Source organism: Bactrocera dorsalis, chromosome 4 (assembly GCF_023373825.1).
Source record: "Bactrocera dorsalis isolate Fly_Bdor chromosome 4, ASM2337382v1, whole genome shotgun sequence".
Classification (NCBI taxonomy): Eukaryota; Metazoa; Arthropoda; class Insecta; order Diptera; family Tephritidae; genus Bactrocera; species Bactrocera dorsalis.
Genome location: NC_064306.1, coordinates 65886245 through 65899029, shown reverse-complemented (window position 1 = coordinate 65899029; position 12785 = coordinate 65886245). Strand labels below are relative to the sequence as shown.

The 12785-nt window shown below is 39.1% G+C and overlaps 2 protein-coding genes across 2 annotated transcripts; both read left to right on the top strand.

Annotated features, from left to right (window-relative positions):
• The first annotated feature begins 1758 nt into the window (after nucleotides 1–1758).
• Nucleotides 1759–6077, top strand: LOC109580008 (uncharacterized). The gene is made up of 6 exons (XM_049454842.1): nucleotides 1759–1973; nucleotides 3382–3517; nucleotides 3634–3797; nucleotides 3883–4017; nucleotides 4080–4287; nucleotides 5659–6077. The coding sequence occupies exons 1-6, from the start codon at nucleotides 1950–1952 to the stop codon at nucleotides 5964–5966; spliced, it is 975 nt and encodes a 324-aa protein (XP_049310799.1). The 5' UTR covers nucleotides 1759–1949; the 3' UTR covers nucleotides 5967–6077.
• A 3499-nt stretch (nucleotides 6078–9576) lies between these two features.
• Nucleotides 9577–12033, top strand: LOC125778219 (uncharacterized). Its single transcript, XM_049454843.1, has 6 exons — nucleotides 9577–9746; nucleotides 10417–10552; nucleotides 10668–10831; nucleotides 10917–11051; nucleotides 11114–11321; nucleotides 11634–12033. Exons 1-6 carry the CDS (start codon nucleotides 9723–9725, stop codon nucleotides 11939–11941), a joined length of 975 nt encoding a protein of 324 aa, XP_049310800.1. The 5' UTR covers nucleotides 9577–9722; the 3' UTR covers nucleotides 11942–12033.
• The last annotated feature ends 752 nt before the right edge of the window (nucleotides 12034–12785 follow it).

Here is a 12785-nt window from a genome sequence, read left to right as displayed (position 1 = left end):
CCTCGAAAGAGATTAATGGATCTTCCATTTTTCGAACAAATTTTTAACATATCCCTGTATTTATCTTCAATCTGATTTCTTTACCTAGTTACTGTCGAAATCCGTCTATTTTGTAGCTCAACATTACGAGCCATTGATTCGATTATTTGAGTCGAACCGCCAAAGCTTCAAATTCCAATATATTTGGGCTACGTTATTGAAATGAACGGATTTTTCATGTTTGCACTATATTCTTTGCTAACCGACAATTTCCGATTTAAAAATGGGTCTACAAAGATGGCACGGATGCGACTAAGTAAGGTCGCTGCAGCAAAAAAATCCTGAGATATTTCATGCTTCTGATTCGGAATGAAATATTCGAAACAAGATAGTCTAGAAATCAACTTCGGAGGGTGTAACCAAATAAAGTGATACAATATTATGAATGACTGATAAACCAAAAAACACGCGGACAAGTGTAAGACCCGAAAACCGTAACATACAAATTTTTATAGGCAAATTGTTCTCAACTGACTTAGCCAAAACAATAATACAAGATTGGTATAACAGGTTTGGTTGACTCCATGTCATGTGTGGATGTACTCCAGAGCCTCACAGACAATTTTCATTTCGACATACTCAAATAGTAGCCCTAATACCCACACCAATTCCAACAGAGATAAGAACCTGTATTGTTTAAGGGCTGACTCAATAAATTGTTTACACTGTGATTATATTTAAAGATTATATTTACAATGCTACGGTGGGCACTGGCGGTTGATATTGTAATTAAAAAGATATTGACGTTGCCTGTCATTTTAGGACCTTAGAGGTATTACATGTCTACAGTGGAATCATTGAAAGATGGCTGTAACACAAGCATTGTAGCCTGGAAAAACTCGGATGTACAAAACTCTCAGAGATTAAGCTTTGCAGTAACTTACAGGATAGAATTTTTATCGAAGATTTTTTATAGAGAAGATAGCTGATGATCTCTATTGAGAGCAAATTGCTTTGAGAAAGATGTGGGGCAACGATTATAGTGCTGTCAAAGTTTTCGTTGAAACCACTTCAATTATATTTTGTTCAAAACTCATGGTATTCTACTGTTCACTAAGCTCTAAAAACCATACTGGATGGTAGAAACATTTAAAAAAGTAAGGGCGAGCCAGAAGATACAATAGAACACGAAGCGTTTAATTTGTTCTCGTAGTGTGATTTCGATGATGCTTATAGGCACGAGTCGGTGGATAATACATACATAGTTGATTCATGGCATTTAATTAGCCTTGTAAAGAACTATTCACTCGGAGACCACAAAAAGTGAATTGCTCTCAAAACACTCGGACATATTTTGCGACGCTCGTAGTCGACAACAATATTTTGTAATATTTGTAAACATAACACAGGCATATCATCGCTCGCGACAGAGTCTTGCAGAGCAGCAACGTGCCAATATTCACACCGCTCCCTCAGCAGTTAAGTCAGCTTGGCGGTGAGCAGTTGGGCGCACGTCATGCCTAAATTGAATTGTATGCCATCGCACAGATACTCTTCAATGTCTTCCAGCAATTGTCTTAATCGAGGCGACTCAACGCGGAAAAGCTGTCGCTAATGGCTTACGATAGGTATGAATAAATGCAAGCAATGTCAACAACACTTATATACATACATATACCTACATATATGTACATAAACATATGAGTAGTATATAGTAGGTAACTGTGGATTTCAATGGGTAATGAGTACTCCCCCAACAAGCTCGATGCAGCGCGGTTGAATCAGTTACATTTTATCAGCTTTCATTATAAGAAAGATCAGTTAACGTCGGGTCGTGCCCGTGTGAAGCCAGCTGAATAATTTAGCGCATTTTAACTAAAAAGCGTTCAGTGTCGCAGCGCAGCGGTTTTCTACTTTCCACTTGAAGAGATTCCCAGTTATCGAGTTCGGAGCACTCGTGTTGGAGCGCAATGGAGCATAAAGTTAACAGTGAGGTATGAGTTGGCTGCAGGACAGCTGGGAGTTCGTGTGTGCAAGTGAAATGTTTCGAACGATTTTCAGAAGGATTCCGAGAAACAAATATCCTGTTTCGTGTGCAAACAAAAGTGCTTTCAGGATAAGTGAATTTCTCAAATGTGAAAATGTAGTGAGTAGAAACTACCATAAACCTTGCTGTGAATCGTCGTCACTTTTTATGAGTCGAAAGTATTAATTCACGCATCCACAGCCTTAGAGTTAATAATGAAACCAGTTTGTTGCTACAGTTCTACGGTTTCATAGAAACTCGATGAATCAGCATTCAAACGTCTCCCTGTCACTGCATAGATTTTTTGGGTTTCATAACCGAGTAGACTAAATTCGTGGCTTTTTTCTTATTCTAAACTCCATAAAAACAACATTAAGAAGTAAAGGAAACTTTTTTACGGTCGTTCACCCTCAGTAGAAAGCATCAGACACCTCATTGAGAAGAATGAAATTAGGAAAATACCTGCACTTAATTTCATTAAGATATCTTACAGTTTAGCTAATATTTTCAGTATAAAGTCAGGCACTGAACTATTAAGTCTAAGAATTTGAAAAGATATAGTCCGATTTCAATCATTTCCAGGAGAACGCAAAGTTTTATTCCGATATGTTCATTGAAGCTTGATTTTTAAATTATAAAGTGAGAGACCTGTATTAGATGTAAGGCCGCGTAGGTCGCAGGTCATTTAGTGTTAACCAAGATGAACCACAGGAAGACGAATCTGCTCTACATCACGGATATGTAAGGGTTTTATGATTTATTATAGAGGAGGTTTAGGTACATAACACAACGCACCGACGTTCTAAGCTGTCCAAGTGAGATTCCTGTTGGGGTCGGCCTCTTAACCAAACTTAACCTAACTTAAAGTTAGAGAACTAATGGAATTTTATATGGGAAGTGGACGTAGGCATTTAGCAAGCAAACTGCCTTAAACGTAAAGTTCAGCAATTGGACGTAAAAGAAGGAGGTCACGAAAGCAAATCTGGTTTAAAATCCTGAAAATAGTATGTGCAAGCGGAAAGGATACGCCATTCACATTCAGATTTACGTGGTCCAAAAATTTACTAAAAAAGTTATGATTACTCAGAAGTTAGGAAAAAGGTTCCTTAAAATGTAAAATTTTTCCAATGCTTGTGAGCTGTAATCTGCTTTAGATAAGTAGTTTTTTAGAAGTATTTGCCAAGATTCTGGCAACTAGGTCTAAGACCCACTATCTTCTCAGAAAAAGGCGCAACATTTTTATTGTTCTGCATTTCGAAGTTGCTCCAACTCTGTTAATTAAGAAATACGATACTTTGTTATGTAAATCTTCCAATATGTTTTTATTTGAAGACACCACCAAGAATTTTACTCACTTCCTACTTTCGCTATTTAAGAAATCAAGTTCCGAGCTAATATCAGAGTTGGAATATCCAAAAAGTCCAAATGCCATCAAGTACCTCAATGAACTGACGCTCAAGCAGAAGCAAGACTTTTTCGACTCCTTCGATTTAATACTTTGTGATTGCGATGGTAAGTCATGAACATAAAATTCATATTTCGAAAGCCCCATTTAAACACCCTTCACTATATGGACATCATTTGTGACACCCTAATGGATAATGCCAATAATCTGTTTTGATCAATAGGCGTCATATGGCAGACACTACATGAGCTCTTGCCTGGCTCTCCGGAAGCGATCGATTATCTCAAACGGCAGGGCAAAGAAGTCATCTATGTCACAAACAATAGCATAATACCCATTGGCATGCAATTGAAAAAATTTGAAAGGTTCGGTATCGAGGTGAAGAAGGTAATGTGACAATGTGTTCGCCAAAGCGCCGGCATAAATTATGGAAATTCATATTTTGTCTTTCTTTCTCGGACCGCCCGCACAGCATGAGATTGTGCATCCAGCGCAGACAATTTGCGATTATTTGAAATCCATACAATTTGACGGTCTTATCTTCTGCCTCACTTCAGAAGCGTTTAAGTCGCTGCTCCGTGAGGCTGGCTTCGATGTGGTCGAAGAGGTGAGCAATCTGTATGCGAGGTCTCGGTAAATATGTGTATTAAGTGCACTTTACTTTTCCAGCTTGTCGGTTACGTAGAAACTTTGGATGATTTGCGTGCGGTCATAAACAGCGATGACCCCGTTAAGGCAGTTATTATTGATGTGGATTTCAATTTGACGGCATCGAAGTTGATGCGCGCCCATGGCTATTTGAAAAACAATTCGGAGTGCCTATTTATTGGCGGCGCAGCTGACACACTTATCACAATCGGCGGAAAGGATGTTATAGGTAGGAGCTTCCCAAATATTCAAGACGAAATACTTCTTCCTCTTTATATAGACACCACTTACGCGGTAATAGACATTTCTTCTGTTCGCAATTTGAAGATATCAAGCCAATTCGAGATACCAAGTGCTGCCAGGTCTTTCTCTACCTGATCTCTCCAACGGAGTGGAGGTCTTCGACTTCTCCCGGCGGGTACTGGGTCGAGTACTTTCAGAGCTGGAGCGTTTTCTTCCATTCGGATGACATAACCTAGCCAGGAGAGTCGTTGCCTCTTAATTCGTTGAACAGCTCATCGTTCCATCGAATACGAGATTCGCCGTTGTCATAGTCCATGCCTCTGTACCATATAGCAGGACAGAAATAATGACTGACTTGTAGAGTTTGGTCTTTGTTCGTCGAGAGAGGACTTTACTTCTCAATCGTCTTGACTCGTTCACTACCAAATAATTTGGTTTATTTTTAGACTATTCTGTAATATCGATTTTAGAGAACTACTATGATGAGTAATATATTTTAACCGAACATTACTCAAAGGAAAAGACCTGCAAAATACTATATGCCTAAAGCTTTCATAAGTAGTGAGACTACTCCTAATGGGAGGGATACTATACCTCTAGTACCGTCAAAAAATTTGTAATTTTTTCCACTTTTATTATGAGAGAATAAAAGCAGATCACATCCGAATTGTTTGTATATATTAAGAGGTATTATTGAACTGCAAAATAAAAATTATTTTATGTAAAAAAAATCGAAATGACGGAAATATCCCATTGATTGACATGTTTTGCCGCCGTCAACTTCCTGGGTAGGATTTTTATCTGAAAAGAAAAAATTAAAATTTTTAATCAGGAAGCTTTTAACAAGTGCTTTGTAGAGGGGTTTTGAAAATTTCGAAAAATTGGAGATATAGGAATGGATTTTATAAAAGGTGTCATTTTTACCTGTGTTCTTCGACATCAAAATAGTTAAACATCTGTCAAAATGGCATTTTTCTCGGAAAAGCGATCTATCACGCACTTGAGTATAAAATCGTGTATAAAATATGTTTTAGTTAAAGTAAATCTCTCGCAATTTTGACGGCCTTATAAAAAAAAGTTAGTTTTCAGGAAACGAGCCTCAAAGTTTTGGTACTATACAGCCGCTGCTTAAAGTGCAGTGGTTCAATGGCTTCTTCTTTCAAAAATATTCCGAGTAAACCAATGAAACTTCGGGACTATATTCTTGAATAGTTTTTATATTGATTAGAGCTAACATTTTTTTAATTTTTTGAAAATTCTAAAGGTATCACCCCCCTTAAGTTAGCAAAAAAGTTTCAGATTTCAAGTTGCCTTCTTTTGTCGCAAATAAATACTTACATATTTCACTATTTTCAAGGACCCGGTCCATACATATCGGTGCTCGAAAACACTACAAAGCGTAAGGCTTTAATATTGGGCAAACCTGGTGTGGCCTTACGGGACTTTATAATGGAGCAGCATAAAATCAAGAATGCTAGACGTTGCCTCTTTATCGGTGACAGCATTGTGACAGACATCCGCTTCGCCAAAGTGTGTGGTTTTCAAACTCTACTGGTGCTTACCGGCACTACAACCCCAGAGGATTTGCAATCAAAGCTAACTGAAACAGACACGCCGGATTATGTATGCGAACGATTGGCCGATTTGAATGGATTTCTTTCATAGTTTTACATGTATTTATATATTTGTTTATATACATAACTTGTTTTTATTGTTTAATATTTTAGTAAAATGCCTGCAAATATGAAAAATAAAACACAAGCTTCTTGAAACCAACTTGTTCTATAATATGAAAACGCAATAAATTTAAAAAGTATATTCGAGTTTCATAACTTTTCTAAAGCATAACTGATGCTTTTTAGATAATACTTGAGGTTCAGCTATGTATCACACTCATGGAGAGAGGATAGGATAGGTATCTTACCGAAGGCAGGTAGAAATAGACCAATCTACTTTAAAGAGTTTAGGCCTGTAAGCTTAACGTCCTTGCTGTTGAAAACTCTAGCTTGCCTAAGGCGTAGCACATACATATGTATGTATGTACGAAGAGCAGATCAGTAGAGACTGCACTTCATACACTAATATTTTCGAAAAAGCTTTTGAATATAAGGATACGATCTTGGAGCATTCCTGGAGCGTTCAGCAAAGTCCCTACCGAATCTATTCTGAACAGGTGTTGATTCTGCTATACAACGCTGGATCACGAGCCTTTTGATCTCTAGACGGATAAGAGCAGAATGGAACGACGCTAAAATGACCAAGGAAGTGTGTTGAGGTACTCCTCAAGGTGCGTTTACTAGTAAGCACAAAATTCCTCTCTAGAGGTTCCCGTCTATAAATTGGAAACAATTCTCTCTCAAGGACCGCACCAAGTATGTAAAGGGTGATTTTTTAAGAGCTTGATAACTTTTTTTAAAAAAAAAAAACGCATAAAATTTGCAAAATCTCATCGGTTCTTTATTTGAAACGTTAGATTGGTTCATTGACATTTACTTTTTGAAGATAATTTCATTTAAATGTGACCGCGGCTGCGTCTTAGGTGGGTCCATTTCGGAAAGTCCAATTTTGGGCAACTTTTTCAAGCATTTCGGCCGGATAGCCCGAATTTCTTCGGAAATGTTGTCTTCCAAAGCTGACTAGTTGCTGGCTTATTTCTGTAGACTTTAGACTTGACGTAGCCCCACAAAAAATAGTCTAAAGGCGTTAATCGCATGATCTTGGTGGCCAACTTACGGGTCCATTTCTTGAGATGAATGTTGTCCGAAGTTTTCCCTCAAAATGGCCATAGAATCGCGAGCTGTGTGGCATGTAGGCGCCATCTTGTTGAAACCACATGTCAACCAAGTTCAGTTGTTCTTCCATTTTTTGGCAACAAAAAGTTTGTTAGCATCGACGATAGCGATCGCCATTCACCGTAACGTTGCGTCCAACAGCATCTTTGAAAAATACGGTCCAATGATTCCACCAGCGTACAAACCACACCAAACAGTGCATTTTTCGGGATGCATGGGCAGTTCTTGAACGGCTTCTGGTTGCTCTTCACCCCAAATGCGGCAATTTTGCTTATTTACGTAGCCATTCAACCAGAAATGAGCCTCATCGCTGAACAAAACACGCGCGCGAAACACATTTCGAACCGAACACTGATTTTGGTATATTGATAATTCAATGATTTGCAAGCGTTGCTCGTTAGTAAGTCTATTCATGATGAAATGTCAAAGCATACTGAGCATCTTTCTCTTTGACACCATGTCTGAAATCCCACGTGATCTGTCAAATACTAATGCATGAAAATGCTAACCTCAAAAAATCACCCGTTACCTTGGGGATAGTTTTTGGACAGCAAACTGTTGTGGAATCACAGGGTGGAAAAAAAATAGTGAGGGAAAGCCAGCAATGTTTCATATGCGTGTATGCAGATTGTGCGGCACAACCTGGGGGCTCTCTCCCTCTCTCATGCAATGGTGCTACACAGCAATAGTTAGACCAATTCTGCTCTACAGTGTAGTAGTATGATGAACAGGCGTACAGAAACCAGCTACAGGAAGCCAATAGAAAGGGTTCAGCGAGTCGCTACGCTGTGCATAACGGGAGCGTTAGGAACAACTCTAACGGCGGCTCTTGAACTGGCACTAAACCTACCACCTATAGACCTCTTCGCTGAAAACTGCGCAGCACAAATCGATGGGACGACTACTGGCTTGCTGGAGAATTTACATATAGAACCTTCGAGCATAAAATTTTGTGGTAATTGCGGTTGGGCAACACCAAGCTACATTACCCCACTTTTCAACTAGAGAAAGAAAATTTAAAGTAAACATAACAATGGCTGGCGTAAAGGTATGTTAGGTAACGCACAACACTCTAAACTTCTATATATACCCTGATGGCTCGAAAATGGACCTATAGAGTTGGTGGGGGGGAAATCAATACTACTGTCCACAGTTAGGCATAAGGAAACTTTTTAAGTTGCCGGACCACTGCGGTATATTTCAACATCTACGTAGGCAGGCAAGCAGCAATCAAGAGAGTAACCTCGTATCGACTATCGGCCAGAAGTGTCTTGGAAGTAAGGGCAGCAGTGTTGCCAGGAGTAAGTAACTTAACTTCTTCCGGGTGCCAGGCCACAAACTCTTCGAGGGCAATGAAATAGTGGTAGAGATTGCCAAGAATTGAGAAGGGCTATCATTCGAAAACGTAATAAACATTTAGAAATCTATACATTATCTATACGGTAGTCTCAATAGAAGCATGGCAAATAAAATCAAAACATGATGGAACGAGCTACCTAGGTGCAAGACTGCAAAAGTCATGTGCAAAATAATAGATCGGAAATAAACATATTTCCTATTGGCACTGGATAGAAGAAAATGGAGAACCATGATCGAAATACTAACTGTTCACTGTCTGGTGGCATCACATGCCTGCAGAATGGTGCTGACAGGTCGAGAAGATTGCGGGAATTTTTAGAGTAGAACACCAAGGAAACAATGTAGAATCTCTTGCATACTTGTCCGGCATTGTCAAGACTACACTGTAAGCATCTGGGGTCCCCACAGTATGATACACTGGAGAAGTTATCGACAGTGAGGCCGTATAGTCTGTTAAAATTCGGGTCAAACGATGACTTGTCTTCTTGGACTAAGCAAGTGAATTCCAGTTCTTCACCACCTTGCTTGAATAGCTCGGCCGGCAATCCATCGGCCCCCTCCGCTTCAGGCGATTAATTGCTATTCGAACTTCTTCATGGTCGGGCAATGAAACGTCTGCTTCATCGTCATCGATTGTACTTTTACTGCCATTCAGCAGGCTGGAGAAGTGTTCTCTACATACTTTTAGTATGCTTCAGGCATCGATCACCTTTGGGGGTTCTACATGAATATACTCCGGTCTTGAAACCTTCTATTAGCCACTCCTGTCGGCCAGTTTGCCAAGCTCTTCATACTCACGCTTTTCGACCTCTTTCTTTTTCTGTTTGCAAATGCGTTTCGCTTCCCTCTTCAACTCTCAATATCTATCCCATCCTGCACGTGTTGTGGTCGATCGTAACTCATCTGACTTAGTCAAGACAATAATACAAGCATCGTAAAAAAAGTTTACTCAAGTACTCCACAAATGTATTTCATTGCGACATATTCAAATAGTTGCCCTAATACCCCTAATTCTAATTTCAAAAAAGATAAGAACTTGTTTCATTAAGGGCTCGACAAACACGGTGCAGCGCAGTTCAATCAGTAACTATTTATCAGATTTCATATAAGAAAAAAGATCAGTTATCATAGGGTCGTACCCGTGTAAAGCCAACTCAATAATTTAGCGCATTTTATCTCAAAAGCGTTCCGTGTCTCAGCGCAGCGGGTTTTACTTTCTCCTTGAAGAGATATCCAGACATCGAGTTCGCAGCACTCGTGTCGAAGCGCAATGGAGCATAAAGTTAACAGTGAGGTATGAGCTGCCTGCAGGACAGCTGGGAGTTCGTGTGTGCAAGTGAAATGTTTCGAACGATTTTTAGAAGGATTCCGAGAAACAAATATCCTGTTTGGTGTGCAAACAAAAGTTCTTTCAGGATTAGTGAATTTCTCAAATGTGAAAATATAAGGGGCCGGTCTCTTAACCAAACCTAACCTAACTTAAAGTGAAAGATATAATAGAATTTTATATAGGATGTTGACATATACAGGCGTTTACTAAACGAGAGTCCTTGAACATATAGTAAAGTTATCAGTATAAAGAGAGGAAGCTTCACGAAAGAAAATCTTGTTTAAAATCCTCGAAGTATTATGTGCAAGCAGAAAAGATATGCCATTCAGATCTTCGTGGTCAAAAAGTTCACTAAAAAAGTGATGATTACTCCTGAAGTTAGGAAAAAGGTTCCTTAAAATTTTTCCAATACTTGTGAGTTGCAATCTGCTTTAGATAAGTAGTTTTCTAAGCAGTATTTGCCAAGATTCTGGCAACTGGGTCTAAGACCCACCATCTTCTCAGAAGAAGGCGCAACATTTTTATGGTTCTGCATTTCGAAGTTGCTCCAACTCTGTTAATTGAGAAATACGATAAGTTTTTATTTGAAGACACCACCAAGAATTTTACTCACTTCCTACTTTCGCTATTTAAGAAATCGAGTTCCGAGCTAATATCAGAGTTGGAATATCCAAAAAAACCAAATGTCATCAAATACCTCAATGATCTGACGCTCAAGCAGAAGCAAGACTTTTTCGACTCCTTCGATTTAATATTTTGTGATTGCGATGGTAAGTCATGAACATAAAATACATATTTCGAAGCCCCTTTTAAACACCCTTTACTATATGGACATCATTTGTGACACCCTAATGGATTATTCCGATAATCTGTTTTGATCAATAGGCGTCATATGGCAGACACTACATGAGCTCTTGCCTGGCTCACCAGAAGCGATCGATTATCTCAAACGGCAGGGCAAAGAAGTCATCTATGTCACAAACAATAGCTTATCACCCATTGATATGCAATTGAAAAAATTTGAACGACTTGGTATCGAGGTGAAGAAGGTAATGTGACAATGTTTTCGCCAAAGCGCCGGCATAAATTATGGAAATTCATATTTTGTTTTTCTTTCTCGGACCGCCCGCACAGAATGAGATTGTGCATCCAGCGCAGACAATTTGCGATCACTTGAAATCCATTCAATTTGACGGTCTCATCTTCTGCCTCACTTCGGAAGCGTTTAAGTCGCAGCTCCGGGAGGCTGGCTTCAATGTGATGGAAGAGGTGAGCAATTTATATGCGATGTCTCTGTAAATATGTGTAGTAAGTGCACTTTACTTTTCCAGCTCGTCGGTTACGTAGAAACTTTAGACGATTTGCGTGCGCTCATAAACAACGATGACCCTGTTAAGGCAGTTATTATTGATGGGGACTTCAATTTGACGGCATCGAAGTTGATGCGCGCCCATGGCTATTTGAAAAACAATCCGGAGTGCCTATTTATTGGCGGCGCAGCTGACATACTATTCACCGTCGGCGGAAATGAGCTTATGGGTAATATTTTAGACAAAGGTTTACTATTAGACCCTACCTTAATATCGATTTTAGAGAACTATTTTTCAAAAATTGACGAATTTGGAAGTTATACAGTATAATATGAAACGACATTAGAATATTCTTTTCGAGCTTAGCTTTGCAAAAGGCGTGCTGAGCTGCCGAATTATGGCTGCCCCACTTTCTTAAGTTAGCAAAGGTTTCTAAGAAAGAATTTTTTGAGGTTATAAAATATTATCAAACCAAAGTTTCAGACGTCTAGTTGCCTTCTTTTCTAGCAAATAAATATTTAAACATAACATTATTTTCAAGGAGCCGGCATATTTATATCGATGCTCGAAAACACTACACAGCGTAAGGCTTTGGTATTGGGCAAACCGGGCGTGGGCTTACGGGACTTTATAATGGACAAGCATAAAATCAAAAACGCTAGACGTTGCCTCTTTATCGGTGACAGTATTGTTTCAGACATCCGCTTCGCCAATGTGTGTGGTTTTCAAACTCTACTGGTGCTCACCGGATCTACAACGCCAGAGGATTTGAAATCGAAGCTGACTGAGGCAGACACGCCGGATTATGTTAGTGAATGCTTGGCCGATTTGAATGGATTTCTTTCATAGTTTTATATGTATTTATTTATTTGTTTATACAACTTGTTTTCATTGTTTAATATTTTAGTAAAATGCCTGCAAAGGTGAAAAATGAAACACAAGCTTCTTGAAACCAAATTATTTTTTAATTTGAAAACGCAGCGCAGCATAAGTTCTCATATTTAAATAGTTTTTGTTATATTAAAATACGCTGAAATTACATTTTTGGTCTAAAATATCATAAATTAAATGGCTGATATTGAACGAATTTTATAATAAACTTTTTAAGTACCACCCTAAGGTGTATAACAAAACACTTCTCACACTTGCGCCATCTTCAGACAATTGAATAATTTTCTACACGACTTGCACTCCTGCTCTCTGAGAGCACTCATCACCATTTTTGTATAAGGGAACTGTGGGACGGCATTTTAGGCTCCTTGCGTACAGCTGCAAACGAAATCTTTGATTTTCGGGACAGCCTGTACGAAGAGGAGTTCCATATCGTAATGGAGAGAAAACAGACTCTCTACCTCGCAACGTTACAATAGACCACAACACGTTGTGGAAAGGATAGATACCGAGAATTGAAGATGGAAGCCAGACTCATTTGCAGATAGAAAAAGAAAGAGGCCAAAGTACGTGAGTATGAAGAGCTTGATAAGATGGCCAACAGAGGTAATGTTCGAAAATTCTACGAAAAGATGCGGCGGCTAATAGAAAGTTTCAAGACCAGAGCATACTCATGTAGAACCCCCAAAGGTGATCGATGCCCAAAGCATACTAAAATTATGGAGGAAACACTTCTCAAGCCTGCTGAGTGGCAGTGAAAGTACAACGCCAGGAGAAGGCGACCTGCTTCCCCAATCGATGA